This window comes from Monodelphis domestica, chromosome 4, assembly GCF_027887165.1.
Source record: "Monodelphis domestica isolate mMonDom1 chromosome 4, mMonDom1.pri, whole genome shotgun sequence".
Classification (NCBI taxonomy): domain Eukaryota; kingdom Metazoa; phylum Chordata; class Mammalia; order Didelphimorphia; family Didelphidae; genus Monodelphis; species Monodelphis domestica.
This window is the reverse complement of record NC_077230.1, coordinates 444,338,587-444,355,496: the sequence shown is the minus strand read 5'-3', so window position 1 is coordinate 444,355,496 and position 16,910 is coordinate 444,338,587. Positions and strand designations below refer to the sequence as shown.

The following is a 16,910-nucleotide window of genomic DNA, read 5'->3' as shown; positions in this document are numbered from 1 at the left end:
TACTGTGAATCTTAAATTTTCTCAGACTCTACCTTGGAACATTATCTTAAGGTTATGGTTAAGGTTATTCCCCATTTAAACAATGGAGGTACATGATCAGGAATGTCTTGGGAACTTTAAAATTACTCCACCCATAATTAGGCATACTTTAGGGGAAGATAAAGTTGTAAAACTCCTTACTGAACAATGAAAAAGTACTTAACTCATACTTATAGTGAGGCTAAGCCCTTAAACTAGGTCTATTTTTAGATCTAATACAAAAGGGTGCTAAGTACCTATGAAGGTCAAATTAATTACTAAAAGGTCAGGCAACTTGTAAGGGGCAAGCTTAGCAAAGAGGTGTGAAGTACTCAGAAGATATAATCTACCCAGAGAAGGTGAGAACTAAAAACTAAGAATGGGCAGTCCTAGAAAAAGCATCTGCTGTGATTGGTAGATGTGAAAATTTAGGGGAAGTGACACAAGAGAAAATTTTCTTTAAAAAGAAGGAGCCGGAGGGCTCTGGAAATAGTTCATCTTTGGAAGCTGAATTGGAGGTCAGGTGTCAGAGCTGGTCTCAGAACTCAGTTCAGGAGTTGAGGATTTCAGTGAAGGACTAGAGTTTTGCTTGGGACAAAATCTTGTGGTGAGTGATTAAAGACTGACTTAGTTTCTCTCTTAAAGAGAAAAGGCCTAGGTCATTGGCCTAGGCCCTAGCCTAGTTTTCCTACTATTTCCTCTTACTCTGTCTCTCTCCCTTCCCTTAATTCCTTCATTTATGTTAATTAAAATCTCCATAAAACTCAGCTGACCTGGGTATTTCATATTTGGGAATTTTTCCCCTGGTGACCACTTATTTTTAATATAAAATCAAGACATTAAAAATTATCTTTACAGTTTTGGCAATTCAAAGTCTTGAAATCCACATTTTTATGCTCACATTACCCTGTGAGGAGTTTTGAGCTTACAAACAATCAAGGAAAATTACTTATTGCTTTTAATAAAATGGAATAATTATTCAACAATTCTTAAAAGACAATTCAACAATCATATCATTGAGGTTGAGTGGTACTGGGAACATAATGCAAATTTAATATTAGACTGATCATTTTTCAGGGTTTAGTAGGGAGTTTCTGAGTTACTGATTTGTGCAATTGAGTCACTGAGGCATATTGAAGCTTGATGTACTTATAGTACATCTTATATGGGCCTTTATGATTGATTTGTGTGCTGACTTCATTAGAATAAGTTTCTGTGAGTGGGAAAGTCCTGGGCTTGGCCTGTAGCTGTGGTTTTACTGGGAATTATGGACCTAAGTAGAAGTTAACCCATAGTAATCTTCTGGGATTGGATTTGAGGGTCTGATCTTTTGGTGACATTTTAGAGAATTAGGGTACAGGTATTTTGCTCTTGCATTATTACTTCTGAGACTAGGGGGAATAGTAATCATGTCAATTCCATAGATAAGGGATATTGATGAGAGAGGTCATGCAAGGGGGACTGAGTGGGCAATCACATCTTGCCAAGGGCCACTCTGTGGCCTCCTTAGCTACCACTCATGACTCTGTCAAGGTATCATGGCCTAATGACTCCCAGCACTTCTAGAGTGGGAACATGGTGGGGGGTGGGGAAAGATTTAGAACATTGGAAGACCACAATAGGTAATGAATTACTTTTTAGAACACAAAGCTGATTGTACAAAAATATTCATAGCTGCACTCTTTGTGGTGGCCAAAAATTAGAAAATGAGGGGATGCCCTTCAATTGGGGAATGGCTGAACAAACTGTGGTATATGTTGGTGATGGTATACTATTGCGCTCAAAGGAATAAAGAACTGGAGGGATTCCATGTGAACTGGAACAAACTCCAGGAATGGATGAAGAGTGAGAGGAGCAGAACAGGAGTATTCATGAAAAGTTACTCTAGTAGGGTGTCCCTACACAAGCCTGGGAGTTTGCTTGTGCTTCAGTCATGTCAAGAGGGAGAGAAGGGCCCTGAACGATTGCTGTAAATTTTGGAGTTCTCCAGGATTAACTTGAGAAGAATTTTACCTTTTTGAGGATTCTGTCTCCTTCTCTGGATTTAGCTCTCATTACTCTGCTTATGGTGGGCACATAATTCCTTTTAAGCATTGAGTTGGAAATAGTTTAGAGCCTTTGACTAATCCACCCTCTTGCTGAAAATCTCTTTCCTCCTCATCTCCTAATCCCAGGGATTAACAGTACCCAGATGCTTAGGTGAAAACCAATCTCCTTTGCTGTGACTTTGCTCTCTCTGCTCTTTCTGAATCCCCATCTTGGTTCTGCCCCACCTTTGTTGTGTTCTGTAGAAACTCTATTGCTATCAAAACGCCCTTAATCCTGCCTTTCCTTCTCAGCCACTTTTGCTGGCACAGCATTTCTGCCCCCTCCAGCCTACCTGTCTTCCTAAATTCCTCATTTCTGTTTGGGACCCCACCATCTTTTCAGGTATCCAGGTTCCCAATCAGGGGCTCCTCTATGACTCCTCCCTCTCCCTCACCCCTGATCTAAGGGGCTGCCAGGTCTTGTCACTTCTACCTCCACAAGACCTCTCAAATAGGTCCTGTTTAGTCCCCAGGCAGTAATAGAGGCAGGAAGACCTGCATTCAAATCCCACCTCAGACACTCCCTAGCTGTTTGGCCCAGGGCAGTCTAACCTCTGCCTGTCCCGGTGAAGAGCTGCTCCCAAAGTTGTGCTGAGAATTGTGAGACATTATTTTTATTTTTCCATTATTTTTTTCCATGTTTATTTTCCATTTTTATTACTTCCCATCTATTAGGAAGAATTACTGTGTATTCCTGTGTCTGGGATCTGGGTCAGAGATACCCTCCAGGCAATGGCTTTTTGCATTTTGACCTTGGGAATCCCTTTTTAGTAGAATTTAGGGTTAGGGTTGCTAGATGAAAGGGAGTAGGGTCACCTATGGGATGGGGAGGGGTAGATAGGTTGATGGATCGACTCTTAACCAGTTCTCACCAATTAAAGATGGTCAAATTGGAATGGTCAAAGTTGGAGCTGCACAATGAGCTCCTAAAAAGCTATTTCAGCTCAAGGTTTTTCAAGAGAGCCATGGAGCCATGTCACTTTATGGGGTAAGATGCTGGCCTAGTCAATAAACCTGAAATAGTCAATAAGCTTATATTCTTACCCAGAAATCAGTCTCTTGAGAGGGTTTTAATTGTAACAAGGATAAAATGAAATAATAGCTATAAAGCTTTAGTACAGTACCCAGCACACAGTAGGTGCTTAATAAATGTTTCTTCTCTCCCATTTGCATGCTCACCATGTAAAGAAGTGACAGTGATGCAGGCATGATTGATTCATGAGGAATGAATAAAAGATTCAGCAGCCTAATTTTATAGATGAGGAAAGTAAGACTCTAAGAGTGTCAATGACTTGCTTAGCGTAGAGCTGCTGGTGCTGTCTGGGTCAGGGTTTGAACCAGGGTCTACTCTGGCTCTAGCTGGGTCCAATGTTCTTCTTTTAAAATTTTGGATACCTATTGCAGATGGAAAGTAAGCTGGGTCCAGACTGGCCCAGGAGGAAGAAAGGAGCCTGGATTGCTTTGGAGAAATGGGCCTGGGTCTTTCACCATCCATGAAAAAGAAATCTACAATTTGCACGCCATTAGGTTTTGGGGATATGATGTGGTTGGGAGCCATGGAACCATGGAACCAGAACTTTGGAAGTCCCAAAGGCCAAGGCTGTTCCCTAGCACCACCAAAGCCTTGCCCCACTAGAAGTCACAGAAGGGATATTGTCTGAGAGAAGTATGGTCAGAAAGAGTGGTGGGTCAGTCCTGGGGTAAACTTGAGGGAGACCATGTGGACAGTCTGCCCGAGACCAGATTGTGCCCCCCTACGCTGGGCAGATTCTCTGTGGTCTTTGTGAGAATAACATTGGCAAGAGTTGCCAACCATGGGGATCCCAAATCCACTAAAATATAGAATTATCAATCCCTAGTCCTTCTCCTTAAAGCTAACTCTGGTCCTCTGCATTGTTTCACACTCAACTTTAACCCTTATTCAAGACAGAAGGATATGCCACACCATATGCAATCCGTGGGAAGATCTTGGCGATAATATCGCTGAAGTTGGGGTTAAAGCAGATGGCTAATCCAGGACTGTCCTTCTATGAACTTGGGTAAGTCATATCCTTCTCTGGAACTCAGTTTCTTCATCCTTAAAAGGAGGGGCCTGGAACAATGATCTCCCAGGTTCTTTCTAACTCTAGTTCCATGACTCTATGACCTTCCCAAAATGGCTCATCTAAGTTCTTTCTTTTCATTCACACAACCACGCCTTTATTCAGGCTCTTTTTCCCTTTTACCTGGACTATTCCCATAGTTTCCTAGTGGATCTTCCTGTCTCCTCCATACAACTAAAGTGATTTTCCTAAAATGAAGATTTGTTCCCCCTGCTCCTACTCAATAAACTTCAGTGGCTCTCAAGTGCTTTTAGATTCAAATATAACCTTCTCTACTCAGGATTTAAAGCCCATTGCAACTTGATCCCAATATATTTTTCCAGCATCATTCCATACTGCTCCCCTATTCTCACCCTTCAGTGCTATCAAATTTGCCTTTTTTCTGTCACATTACACTCCCTTTTCTAGTCTCCATGCCTTTGCAATGGCTCTCCTCCCTACCTGGAAGGCACTCCTTCCTCACTTTTACCTCTTTGAATTTCTTGTGATTTACCAAGCACCACCTCTTACAGGAAGCCTTTCTTAATCCGCTCAGCAGCCAGTGCTTTCCTCTTAAAATTGCCTTGTATTTATTATGTTCATGTTGTCTGCCCCAGTAGAATAGGAATCTCTTGAGGGCAGAGAATGTTCCGCTTGTCTTTGATTCCCAGCACCTAGTGCCTGCCACAGTGGTTGGATCTGAACTCAGATGCTTAATAAATGATCAGTGATTGATTGGCTGCAGGACCCCAGCATATAATGCTCTAATTTAGTGAAGAAGAAGGATATAGACATGAATAAGACATGGTGCCTGCCCTCAGAGAGTTCACAGTCTAGTAGTGCCACCTCTATCCAAAACTGAACCTAGTCTCTAATGTATCTAATTCAAATTCTGCACATGTGGCATTAACTCCATGTGCTCAGCCCCAGGGGAGATGCACACCTAACCATTCATCTCTCTTCTTGATCATTTGAGTGCCATCCTTGCCCATGACCAAACCTTTCCCAGAAGGCAGCATGGTTGAGTGTCATGAGTTCCAATCCTCCTTCTGCCATTTATGACCCATAAAATCTTGAGCAAGTGATTTTCCCCTTCCCTCTCCCACCCCATCATTATTCTTTGAATTCTTCATCTTTAAAGTGAGGGGAATCAATAGCCTTTAAAATCCATTCCAGCTCTAAATCTGTGATCCTTTGATCCATTCTTCCCCTAGACAGACCCTTGTACCCTGACATCTGAGCATCTCTGCAAACTAAATGTAAAATTTTACACCTGAGTCACAAATAACAATGTCATAAGTCCAGAGTGGAGGAGGTGTGGCTACACAGATGGAGGCCCTAGAGCTGGTACAAGTTGGGGGAGAGACCAAAAGCAAGCCAGAGACGTGAATGAAAAATGCTCCCAGAATCTAGAGAGAATTCATTCACAAGTAACATGGTGGACTTTAGCACTGGGCCAGGTTGAGAAATGGAGGGACAGGAAGGGGGAGAATGGTGACAATGGAATCACCCAGTGGAGGAAAGCATCTTGGGGAAGGGGATCTCTGGAGATGGGAGCAGCCAAGACATGCTTGAAATTGAGAGCCTGAGTTGCCATCACTGGAGGCATTTAAGCAAAGGATGGGTGATGGGAAGGTGTAGCAGGGTCTCCAGCTTGTGCAAAGAATGATCTCCAAGCACCTTCCCAAAGTTTAAAATGTTAGTGAGCCCCCATCTGCCATAGGCTATCTCACTTTCCACCATCTTTTCCTTACTGTAGCATTTTTTTGTGTTCCAAATCTGTTTATCTCTCTTTTACTTCTTTAAAGAGATTCTCCTTCATGGATTTATTTTTTCCTAAATTGCTAATTGTGGGGTTTTTTTTAATTCTTCATTGACAGGGGCAATAGGGCACAAGGCAAAGGGCTCAGTCTTTGAGGCCAAAAGACCCACATTTGGATCCCTCGTTTGCCAACCATTTACAGCCTGGGTGACCTTGGACAAGTCACTTCATCTCTTATAGGTCTCAAAATGAAGATGTTAAATTAAATGGCCTCTATGAGTACCTTCCTACTTTAGATCTATGACCCTGAGGAGAAGATGTAGACAAAGAAGAACCAGGGAACCTGACCACAGCAGGAGGGAGACAATCAGACTAGGGAAAGAGCTTTTTAAACTGCTGTGCTAACAGCATTCATGCTCCTGGACTCCTCATCTCAGCAAAGAGAAAAGACTCAGAGTGACGGAATTATGGGTGGGAAAGGGAGTGGGGGGACCCAGGAGACTTGCCCTTGTGTTAGGATTTCCCCAAGGGATTAACTCCTCAAAGATCAGCTTTCCCAGGAAGAACCAGAGGGCCAGAGCCGCTAATCTGATCTGGGGATTAAACTCCATCTCTGTGAGAGTCAGGGCTCAGGATAAAAAAAGACAAAATCCCAAAGGGAATTATGGGTGGGGAGGGGAAGAGAGAAAGAAGGGGGGGGGGGGGGACCATCGATCGCAGACTGACATCAGTATTCAGTCCGGAGACTTCAAATCCTGGCTGCGCTGTGGACTCACTGTGACCTTGTGCAAATCCCTTCTCTGGGCTTATTCCTCCAGCTTTAAAATTAGGCAATTGGATTTAATCCTTTCTAAACTCTAGTCAATTTCTAAACCCTGTGATCCTATGATGCTATGATCCCCTGATCTCACCAGGGGTGAGGTAGGGGCGGGGGGAAGGGTTCCTGCCCCAGCTCTCCCGATGCCAGCCATCCAGGATGTCCAAGCACCTCCTGGAGAAGAACAGAGGCAGGGCCAGGATGGGGGTTTGAGGGAGCGCCTCTTCAGCGGGACATCATCTTCACAAACTCTGAGAAGGAAGAGAAATTATCCCAGTGGATGCCTTTTCCTCCTTCTCTAAGTCTCCATTATACTCTCTCTTTGTCTCTCTGTCTGTCTGTCTCTGTCTCTCTCTGTGTCTCTGTCTGTCTGTCTCTGTCTGTCTGTCTGTCTCTGTCTCTCTCTGTGTCTCTCTCTCTGTCCCTCTCTCTCTCCTTCTCTCTCTCTCTCTTTCCCTCCCTTCCTTTCTCTGTCTCTGTCTGTCTGTCTGTCTCTCTCTGCCTGTCTCTCTCTCTGTCTCTCTCTCTGTCCCTCTCTCTCTCTCCTTCTCTCTCTCTCTCTCTTTCCCTCCCTTCCTTTCTCTGTCTCTGTCTGTCTGTCTCTCTCTGCCTGTCTCTCTCTCTGTCTCTCTCTCTGTCCCTCTCTCTCTCTCCTTCTCTCTCTCTCTCTTTCCCTCCCTTCCTTTCTCTGTCTCTGTCTCTGTCTCTCTGTCTCTGTCTCTGTCTGTCTTCTGTCTGTCTCTCTCTCCTTTTTCAGGATTTTCCTAAATTTCCACCCACTGTACAGAATACACCCTTCTATAATCCCTCCACCCCAGCCCCTGGGTAAATCCCTCCCATCCTATCTCCCTAGATGTGAAAAGGGTTGATTAGAGTTGATGATGATCTCTAAGTCCCTTCCACCTATGATGCTCCAAGAAATTATGATGTCCTTTCTCCCAGTGTTCCTGAGAGGGTTTTTCCTCCCTTGGAATCAGTCCCTTCCCTGTTCAAATAGAAAAGGTGGGGTTGAACTTGGGGAATCTAAGCATTTTACAGAAACCTAACTAAGTATGTAGAATCTGAACTGTGGCCCAAAGGGAGGTGGTCCAGCCCTGACTGGCATGTTCTTGTGTCACCTTCAAAATCCACTGTGCCATCTCCGTTGACATCAGCCTCCTGCACGACCTCAGAAATCTCTCTGGCGCTGAGCTGCTCCCCCAGAAGCCTTTGCATTGCCTGCCGAAGTTCTACCAGGGTGATTGAGCCATCCCCATTGACATCAAACTGCCCCCCAGGCATGGCATAGCAGCAGGGGAGGAAATTCAACAAGAGAATTAGGATTAATCTGGGAAGACTTTCTGGTGGGGCAGCCAGAAAGGAAAAGCAGAGACTCTAGGTCTGGGAGGTCCTTCTTGCCACACATCTCTCTGGGGTTCCCTCCTTAATCTGTTGTCTCTTCTGCACTTGCCTAAACTTTTGTCCTTTACCCGGTTCACAGGTCTGAGGTGGTAGAGGACATTCTCCTTGGTTCAACTTCCTCGAGTTTCATTCATATTCTCCCCCTCTGTGTCTGTGTCTGTGTCTGTGTCTGTGTCTGTCTCTGTTTCTGTGTGTGTGTGTTTTTATCTGTCTCCCTCCCTCTGTCTCTCTCTCTCTGTCTCCCTCCCTCTGTCTCTCTCTCTGTCTCTCTCTTTCTGTCTCTCTCTCTGTGTCTATCTCTCTGTCTCTTTCTCTGTCTGTCTGTCTGTCTGTCTGTCTGTCTTTCCCCCTCTCTATCTCCATCAGTCTTTGTCTCTGTCTTTGTGCCTCCCCCTTCTCTCCTTCACTCCCTCTTCCTTTTTCACTTCCTTAGGTAAATGGGTAAATTGAGTCTCAATGATCTCCAAGTTCCCTTTTCACCTTGCAGATGTGTTTCTTGGTGACTCTGGGCACCATCCCTGCCTGCTGCCCATGGTGCTGAACGACCATGGCCTTAGAGAGTGCCAAGCTCATTCATCATCCAGGACAAGTGATTCCATTCAGAAAGGAAGCCAAGGCCCAGAAAGGATGACAGGGGCACCCTTCAGGGAGGCAGGAAGTCCAACAGCCCTCCCTCTCTCTGCTCACCTCCTTGAAGGCATCACGCATCTCGTGCACCCCAATCATCCCAGCTGTCTCTGCCAGCAGCTTGGGTGTCATCAGCTCTACAAAGTCCTCAAAGTCCACCCTGCCACCAACTAAGGGAGGAAGACAGTAAGAACAGGGAGAGAAAAGACAAGGGCTGAGTCTGAGGCCCAGATTCCTAGTCTCTCCCCTCCCCAGGTGCCCTGAGGCAGGTCAGGGCTCCCCTTCCTTCTGTCTCCACTTCACCCTAGCCAGGAGTTCCTGCCCAGGCTCCTCAAAGAGTGCACACAACCTAGCACCCACAACTCCAACCCTGGCTTGGTTCTTGACCTGAATCTTTGGTCGGTCAGTCAATTAATTAAAAAGCATTTAACAACTGTCTAAAATGTACCAAGCACTTTGATAGGCACTGGAGATGCAAAGACAATAACAAAATAGTCCCTTTCCTCAAGAAGTTTACATTCTAGAGGTAGCTGAGAGTCAAATTTAGAGAGGGGAGGTCCTGGGTTCAAATCTGACCTCAGATCCTTCTTAGCTATGTGACCCTGGGTAAGTCACAACCCCCATTGCCTAGCCCTTACCATTTGAAACACTTAGTATCAATTATAAGGCAGAAGGTAAGGGGTTTTTTAAAATCTACATTCAATAGGGAGAAACCTTGGGTACATTCAGATAAGTAAGTAACAAATATTCACAAAATCAATATAAAGAGATTTCTGGGGACACAAGCAACTGGAGAAAGCAGAGAAGGCCCCTTAGCTGAGCTGTGAAGGAATCTAGAGTGATATAGAACCATTCATGAGCATTCCAGGTCTCTATCATGATACTTTTCTCCTCAAGCCCAGCCCCAATTTCTCCCCAGATTCACCATCTTCCCAACCCTCACCCATCATCTTTCCATTTCCACCATTAAATCTAACCTCTTTCTCAGTTGTTTTCCCTCATCTCTACTACATCCTAGTCCCCATGGTCAACTTCCACTTCTTTCTCAACTCAGCCCCATCTCTATCTCCATGTCTCCTCCCATTGCCTTCCTTCAGACCCAAACTCAATCTCTTCCTTTACTCACTGACTTGACTTTCCCTCTTCACTCTCTTCCTTGACTTATCTACTTCCCTCTGCCAGAAGACATGTTCTTTATTTCATAAAGCCTGGGTTTGAATCTCAGCTCTTCTAGTCCCTGGCTCTGTGTCTCTGGATGAATGTAGTTCCTCCACCGAATCTCAGTTTCCCCTTCAGTCAAATGGTGAAAACCATACTTGTATTGCCTATCTGACAGGAAGATACTTGGTGTGTTTTTGAGAGCTATAGAAATCTGAGGAGTTTTTATTATCATCCTGTCTTTACCCTCCCCCTCTTCCCCTGCCCCACTCCAATCCTCACGGTTCATTCGGATCTGCTGTCCCAGCTCTGCCAACTCCATCTCAGTGGGCATGTAACCCATGGTCCTCATCAGGTTCCCCAGGTCCTTGCAGGAGATGAAGCCATCTCGATCCTTGTCAAACTCCTGGAAGGCTTCCCGGAGCTCTAAGAGAAAGGCATGGAAGGAGGGAGGGGATTATGGGGAGCCTAGAAACCCTCAAACTGGGGGGGAATGCTGGAGCCCCTCCTGGGAAAGCCTCTAGGAACAAAATATGGGGTCTGAAGGAGGTCCTGCTAAAAACTACCCAGGAGTGGCAGGAGTAGGATTCCTGGGGCCAATGGAGGAATGTTGGGAACTCCTGAAACTGTTCCAGGGAGATGGATGGGGGAAATGGAGACTGAAAATCCCTGAAATTGGGGCTTTAAAATTGCTGGAGAAATGGAAAGGTAGGCCTGCAAGCCACCAAGGAATGGGAACTTGAAACTACCAAGAAAGATTGAGTGTGGAAAAATTGGGAGGTGAGGGCACCATCCCGAGAAACAGTCCCTTAAGAGTACGCATGAGGAGGATATGGCAGTAGAAATTGGGTCTGAAGGAGCGGCCTCAGAGGGGCTGCAGGAGAGGGAGGAGGGGAAGGGGATTACCTTCGATCTCATCTGGTCCTAGTGGACGTTCCTGAGGAAAGTACAGGAGGAAAGAATGATGAAGAGAGGCAAGCACAGGGGGTAGCCCTCTCCAGAACAACTCAGTGCCCTCAAGCTCTCACCAGGGTCCTGAAAAGAGGGAGCTGGAGGCCATTCACATCTTTTCCCAGCTTTTTCCTGGCTGCCTTTGCTGGGATCACCAACCTCTCCCTCCATCTTCACCCAATCTCTGCTCCTCCCCCCATTCCTTCCTAGATCTTCCTCCACATTTTCTTCTTTCTTCTTCCATTTCTGTCCTTTGAATGAGTTTCTCTCCAATGTCCCATCCAACTAATTTCACCTCCTTTCTTAAACTTTCTTCTTCCTGCCTTGTCTAATCTTCCAGCTCCTTTCAGCTCCTTCCTTCTTCTGAGCTCTTCCTCATGCTTCCCCAAACTTCCCTTCTCCTCCAGCCTTTCCCTCTAACCTTCTATATCCTTTCTCTTCTTGGGTTTTTCCATCCCCTTCTAGCAAGGAACAGTAGAAAGAGCACTGGCTCTGGAATCAGGGAACCTGAATTCAAATCTCACCTCTGTTGCTTACAAATATTTTATTTAACCTATTTGAGCTTGTTTCCTCTCCCATAAAATGAAGGGGCTGGGCTAGATGGACTGAAGTCCCTTCCAGTTCTAGATCTACATTCTATACCCTTCTTCTTCTTCTCTCCCTTCCCTTCTTCCTCCTTCCCCTCCATTTCTCACCCTCTGCTTCTCCGCAATCCCCTTCCTCAGGAAGATGCAAGCTGGTCCCATGGGGAACTGCATGAGGCCCAAGAGGGAGCAGAGTCCAGGATCTTGTAGAGGCTTCACAGCTCACAACCCTCTTCTTGCCTCTTTTTATAATCGTTCAACTCTCCTTTGGGTTTTTTTTTTCTCCCTGCAGTCTCTGGATCTCCTCTTTGCTCTCTGTTCTGTCTTTTGATGGGTCAGTCTGTCTGTTTCTGTATATCTCTCACTCCGTCTCCGGTCCTCTTTATCTCTTTTCTCTGTCTGTTTTGTCTCTGTCTCTGCTTCTATCTCTGTTCTGTCCTATTCTCTGAATCCAGTGGATGACAGCTGGGACCCAGTTTCCCCTAGGGGAGGAGGGAGGAGGAGTGAGACAGGTGGGCCTGGCCTCCCCATCTGCTTCAGGCAGGAAGTCATCCCAGTTTGGCTTTTATCCTCAGAACAGCTTTGTGGTAGGGAATTCCTGGTCAGGGTGATTATGACTGGGGCAAGAGGGACAGTGTGTGGAGGATGAGAGGCATGGGCTCAGCAAGTGACCCGAGGAAGCTCTCAGGCTGGCTTTTTGTAGAATCCGTTTCCTTGAGTTTCCATGACCTAGATGACCCAGTGTTCTATGGCAGAGGCATCTTAGGCTTTTTCAGGGGCAGCCGGAAAGGCAGACCAATAGACACAATGAGCCAGATGTCCCATCTGGAAATAGAGTCACTGATATTGGTCCTTTTATCTTTGGGCCCATTTCTCTCTCTCTCATGTTCTCTCAGGTTCTCTGTCTCTGTCTCTGTCTCTGTCTCTCCCCTACGCCCAATTGCTCTGTTTTTTTTTTTCTCTTTTGCAACTTTGTCTCTGTCTTCCATATGGCTCTCTCAGTCTGTCTCTGTCTGTCTGTCTGTCTTTCTCCTCCATAATTCGGTGTTTTTTCTTCATGCCTTCATGATGGCTGTCCCCTATGTCTGTACTCCCTCTTCATTTCCTAAGACTTCCAAGACTCAAATAAAGCATCACATTCTTTTTAAAGTGATTTTATTGATAACTTTTGTTTACACTGTGTGAGACAAAAATGATGACTCACTCAAATAAACAAACCTGGGGTTGGAAGATAGGAGTGAAAAGGGGCAATTTATTCCTTCATGAAAGGGGGCACTTCAATGATGGGCTAAGAAGTGCCAACTGACTAGGCAACAAACAGGCAGTATATACTCAAGGCTCCTCTCCCATACCCTAACCTTGACTCACAATCTGTGACTGGATAGCTTCTTCCAACCCAGTTCATGTGAGGTAAGGGGAGCAACTATGTTCCCCACTTGTTCTCTCCTCAGAAAGCTATTTCTTATGCTAAAGAATTTTAAAAAGAGGAAGAAAGTAGAAAAATGTTGTAAAGCCAAGTAACATGAAGGCTGCTGGTGGCCCACTATAAAAAGTGCTAGGCCTGAAGTCAAGAAGACCCAATTTCAAATTTCCACTCAAACATCTAACCTTTTTGCCTCTACTTCACCATCTGTAAAATGGGAATAATAACAGCACCTAACTCCCAGGGTTGTTGTGAAAATCAGATGAGATCATATTTGTAAAATCACTTAATGCAGAACTCAGCACATAGTAGGTGCTAAATAAATGCCCCCCTCCTCTTTCCCTTCCCCAACATATCAAAACTGTCAAGAGTATTTGTTACATACCTACAAGGTACTGAGCACTTTGAACAGCACTAGAGATCTTATTTTTTTTTTAAACCCTTACCTTCTGTCTTGGAGTCAATACTGTGTATTGGCTCCAAGGCAGAAGAGTGGTAAGGGCTAGGCAATGGGGGTCAAGTGACTTGCCCAGGGTCACACAGTAGAGATCTTATTTTTAAAAGTTTTTTTAAATCCCTTTTCTTAGGGAACTCAGTGGGAGGAGACAATGTTCAAACAATTAGGGACAAAGAAGATATACAGAGGACAAATCAGCAATAGCCAAGATGGATAATTAAGAGAGAAAGCATTACAGTTAAGGAGGACCAGGAAAGGTTTCCTATAGAATTTGGGACTTTAGCTGAGACTTGAAGAAAGTAAAGAAAGTCAGGAGGCAGAGATAGGGAGGGAAAGAGTCCTCCACCTCTGCCAAGAACTGCCTTCTCATATTGCTTCTTTTAGGATAAATAATTTTGCAAGTTTCAGTTGTGATTAATTTGCTGGTGTTCTTTCCATGGAGATGCTTGGGTAGTTTCCCTGGTTTGATTCATCTCAGTTTGCATCCATTCATTCAAGACTTTTCCACTCTTGGTTTTCCATATTCTTCATTTTTACCATCATCATTGTAATACTCCATTGTATTCCTTGACCACAATTTATTTAGCCATTTTCCAATCCATTGCCATCCACTTTGCTTCCAGTTCTTGGCTACCACAAAAATTAATCACCACTTTCTACCTGAAGCCTTAACTGAGCTCTCCAAATGCTAGCTCTCTCTCTAAACTATCTCACATGTATTTTGGACTTGTTCAGCACAGACATACTTCCAGGTGTAGATGTCATCTCCCTCACAGAAGTTACACTCCTTGAGGGCAGGAAATATTTCACTCTTTTCTTTGTATTAATTCCCACCATCCAACACAATGCCTGACACAAAGAAGGTATTTAATAAATAGGTGATGTATTGATTTCTCTCTCTCTCTCTCTCTCTCTCTCTCTCTCTCTCTCTCTCTCTCTCTCTCTCTCTCTCTCTCTCCCTCTCTCCCTCTTCCCCTCCTTTCTCTCCTCTCTCTCTCTCTCTCTCTCTCTCTCTCTCTCTCCCTCTCTCCCTCTTCCCCTCCTTTCTCTCCTCTCTCTCTCTCTCTCTCTCTCTCTCTCTCTCTCTCTCTCTCTCTCTCTCTCCCTCTCTCCCTCTTCCCCTCCTTTCTCTCCTCTCTCTCTCTCTCTCTCTCTCTCTCTCTCTCTCCCTCTCTCCCTCTTCCCCTCCTTTCTCTCCTCTCTCTCTCTCTCTCTCTCTCTCTCTCTCTCTTCCCCCCCCCCCCCCCCGCTATAAGCAGTGTCTGGATTTTTCCCATCCACATTTCACTTCATATCCTCTTTTCCTTATCCCTCCCTGCATCTTGCTGTCTTCTCTAGCTTTCTGCAGCTGCCTCTCTCCTGGGACTCTGAGTTTGGTAGGCACAGGGAAAAGAGGGAGGAAGTTGCACTGTTGGGGGTTGGAGTGGGGACCAGCATGATCACACAGATTTCGGCAATCATTACGTTTTGTCCTTATTGAGGTCAAAAAAGCAGAGGCAGCTACTCCTGACTTTAGCAGGGATCAATTTTTTTAAACCCTTACCTTCCATCTAAGAGTCAATACTGTGTATTGGCTCCAAGGCAGAAGAGTGGTAAGGGCTAGGCAATGGGGGTCAAGTGACTTGCTCAGGGTCACACAGCTGGGAAGTGTCTGAGGTCCAATTTGAACCCAGGACCTCCCATCTCTAGGCCTGGCTCTCAATCCACTGAGCCACCAGGCTGGAAGTCAGGCTCTTGACCTAGCTCCATCTTTTACCCCCTGCAACAACTCCTTGCTTTTCACTGAGTCTTAGTTTCCTACATCAGGTTTGGGTCCTAGTCCTTTCCAAGCCCAGAAAGTTCTCCTTGCATCCCTCCCCACAATTTACTCTTTGTATAGCTCTTTTTTGTACAGAGGTGTCTGCAGAGTTTCTCCCCATGAGAAAACAGGGATGATCCTTTGCCTTTTGGTATAGCCTCAATACTTTCTGGATCCAGAGAAGAGTAAGGAGCCCGGAGATGTACTTGTTGATCAGTAGAAAGGATGATTATCACTGGGTACAAAAGAAGGAGTATGTCCTTATCATGGCCATCCCCACTGTTAAAAGGGAACAATAGCTCGCTTAGCAGTTAAGACAAAGAGGAGCCAACTTTTCTGAACTATCTGAGTCCCCAGAATCCTCTTTAATTAATTAGTTAATTAATTAAAAGAGAAAGGGAAAAGTCCAAAAAGACAGCAAACTGTCCCTGTGGTGCATGCTCAGTGTAAGATTACAAAGCAATATCCATATACTTCAAGTATTATATTCTTAAAAGAATTTCTTAATTAATAACGTGAAGAAAAAGGAAAATAATAGCATTAGCAAAGAGAGAGCTGCCCAGACACCAAAAGCAGAAAGAGAGCAAAGAGGAGAGCTTGGGAAGAAGAGCCAGAAAAGGTGGGGTTGCAGCCAACTTATCAATACATTGTAAGGATACAATGTAGGGACAAAAGGGAAAAGGGATGCTGGGTAATGTCGTTCAAAGGTACAAAATTCCAATTACACATCAGGCACACCTAGCCAAAAAAAAAAATGCAACTATAGGTCAGAATAGAGTCAGTTTTGTCAATGGTCAACACACCACTTTAAGCTCTCTCAAATCTGCTATAGGACTGTACTGAGAGCTTCAAACAGAAAATGGTCAGCCCCTACCCTCAATGCGCTTACATTCTAACAAGGACATACAACCATGTAGGAGCTTTAGCTCCAAATTGGATGGAAGAAATCTGATTCTAAGTGTTCAGCGACTTATCAAATGGCAATGCATCTTCTTTAATGTCATTTCCATTAAGTGATTTTTAGTGCTTTCTGATGTGGAACCATCTGGCACAAGCACATAGACTTTGGTGCTGAGACTCTTCTATTGTGAAAATGTTTCTCACTCTTATTTGCTAGTTTCGGTAAAAATGGAGATTTGAACCCCAGACTTCAATCCCCAGATGTCTTGGTACTTCCCAGAATTCCCTATAATCTCACCTGAGTCCTCACCTGAGTGCAAGAACACAATTTAGTATTTAAAGGGCTCTCTGCCTCCGAAGAGCCTCTCTTCTTTCACTTCTAAGCACACGCATTTCTCTACCTGGCAGGCAAGATGTAGTGAGTAGGTTGTGAATGGGCTAATGTGCCCTAGGCATGTGCTTTTCTTATTTTGTATTTCTTTATCCTTGATTTCTAATAATCTTTAATAAACCTCATAAAATATAATACTTTTATCAGTAGAGACTAAATTTTAACTTTTACATTTCCTAACTAAGTATCTTGGCTACCAAACCCATTTCAGAGATTAGTGATGCAAAGTTTGTACCCCCCACACACACTCCAGTCTACTTCCATCTGTCATGTAAGCAAATTATGTTTAATATAAAGCAGTCTGTCATCACATCTTTCCAAAATGGATTTAATGTGGTGGATTCAACCTGCCCCTAACCTGATTCCTAATCCCCAAAGACTCCCTCAGGGGATCTGCCCTCCCTTCAGACCCCTTAAGGCTTCCAGGGGTCCCCAAACTTTTTACACAGGGGGCC

The 16,910-nt window shown here is 44.7% G+C and overlaps 1 protein-coding gene across 1 annotated transcript; it reads right to left on the bottom strand.

The window, feature by feature from the left end:
* Nucleotides 1–6,839: 6,839 nt before the first annotated feature.
* CABP5 (calcium binding protein 5) lies at nucleotides 6,840–14,290 on the bottom strand. Its single transcript, XM_056826298.1, has 6 exons — nucleotides 11,598–14,290; nucleotides 10,858–10,888; nucleotides 10,234–10,377; nucleotides 8,854–8,963; nucleotides 7,865–8,031; nucleotides 6,840–6,939 (listed from the first exon to the last, which is right to left on the bottom strand). The coding sequence occupies exons 1-6, from the start codon at nucleotides 11,658–11,660 to the stop codon at nucleotides 6,840–6,842; spliced, it is 615 nt and encodes a 204-aa protein (XP_056682276.1). The 5' UTR covers nucleotides 11,661–14,290.
* Between the last annotated feature and the right edge of the window lie 2,620 nt (nucleotides 14,291–16,910).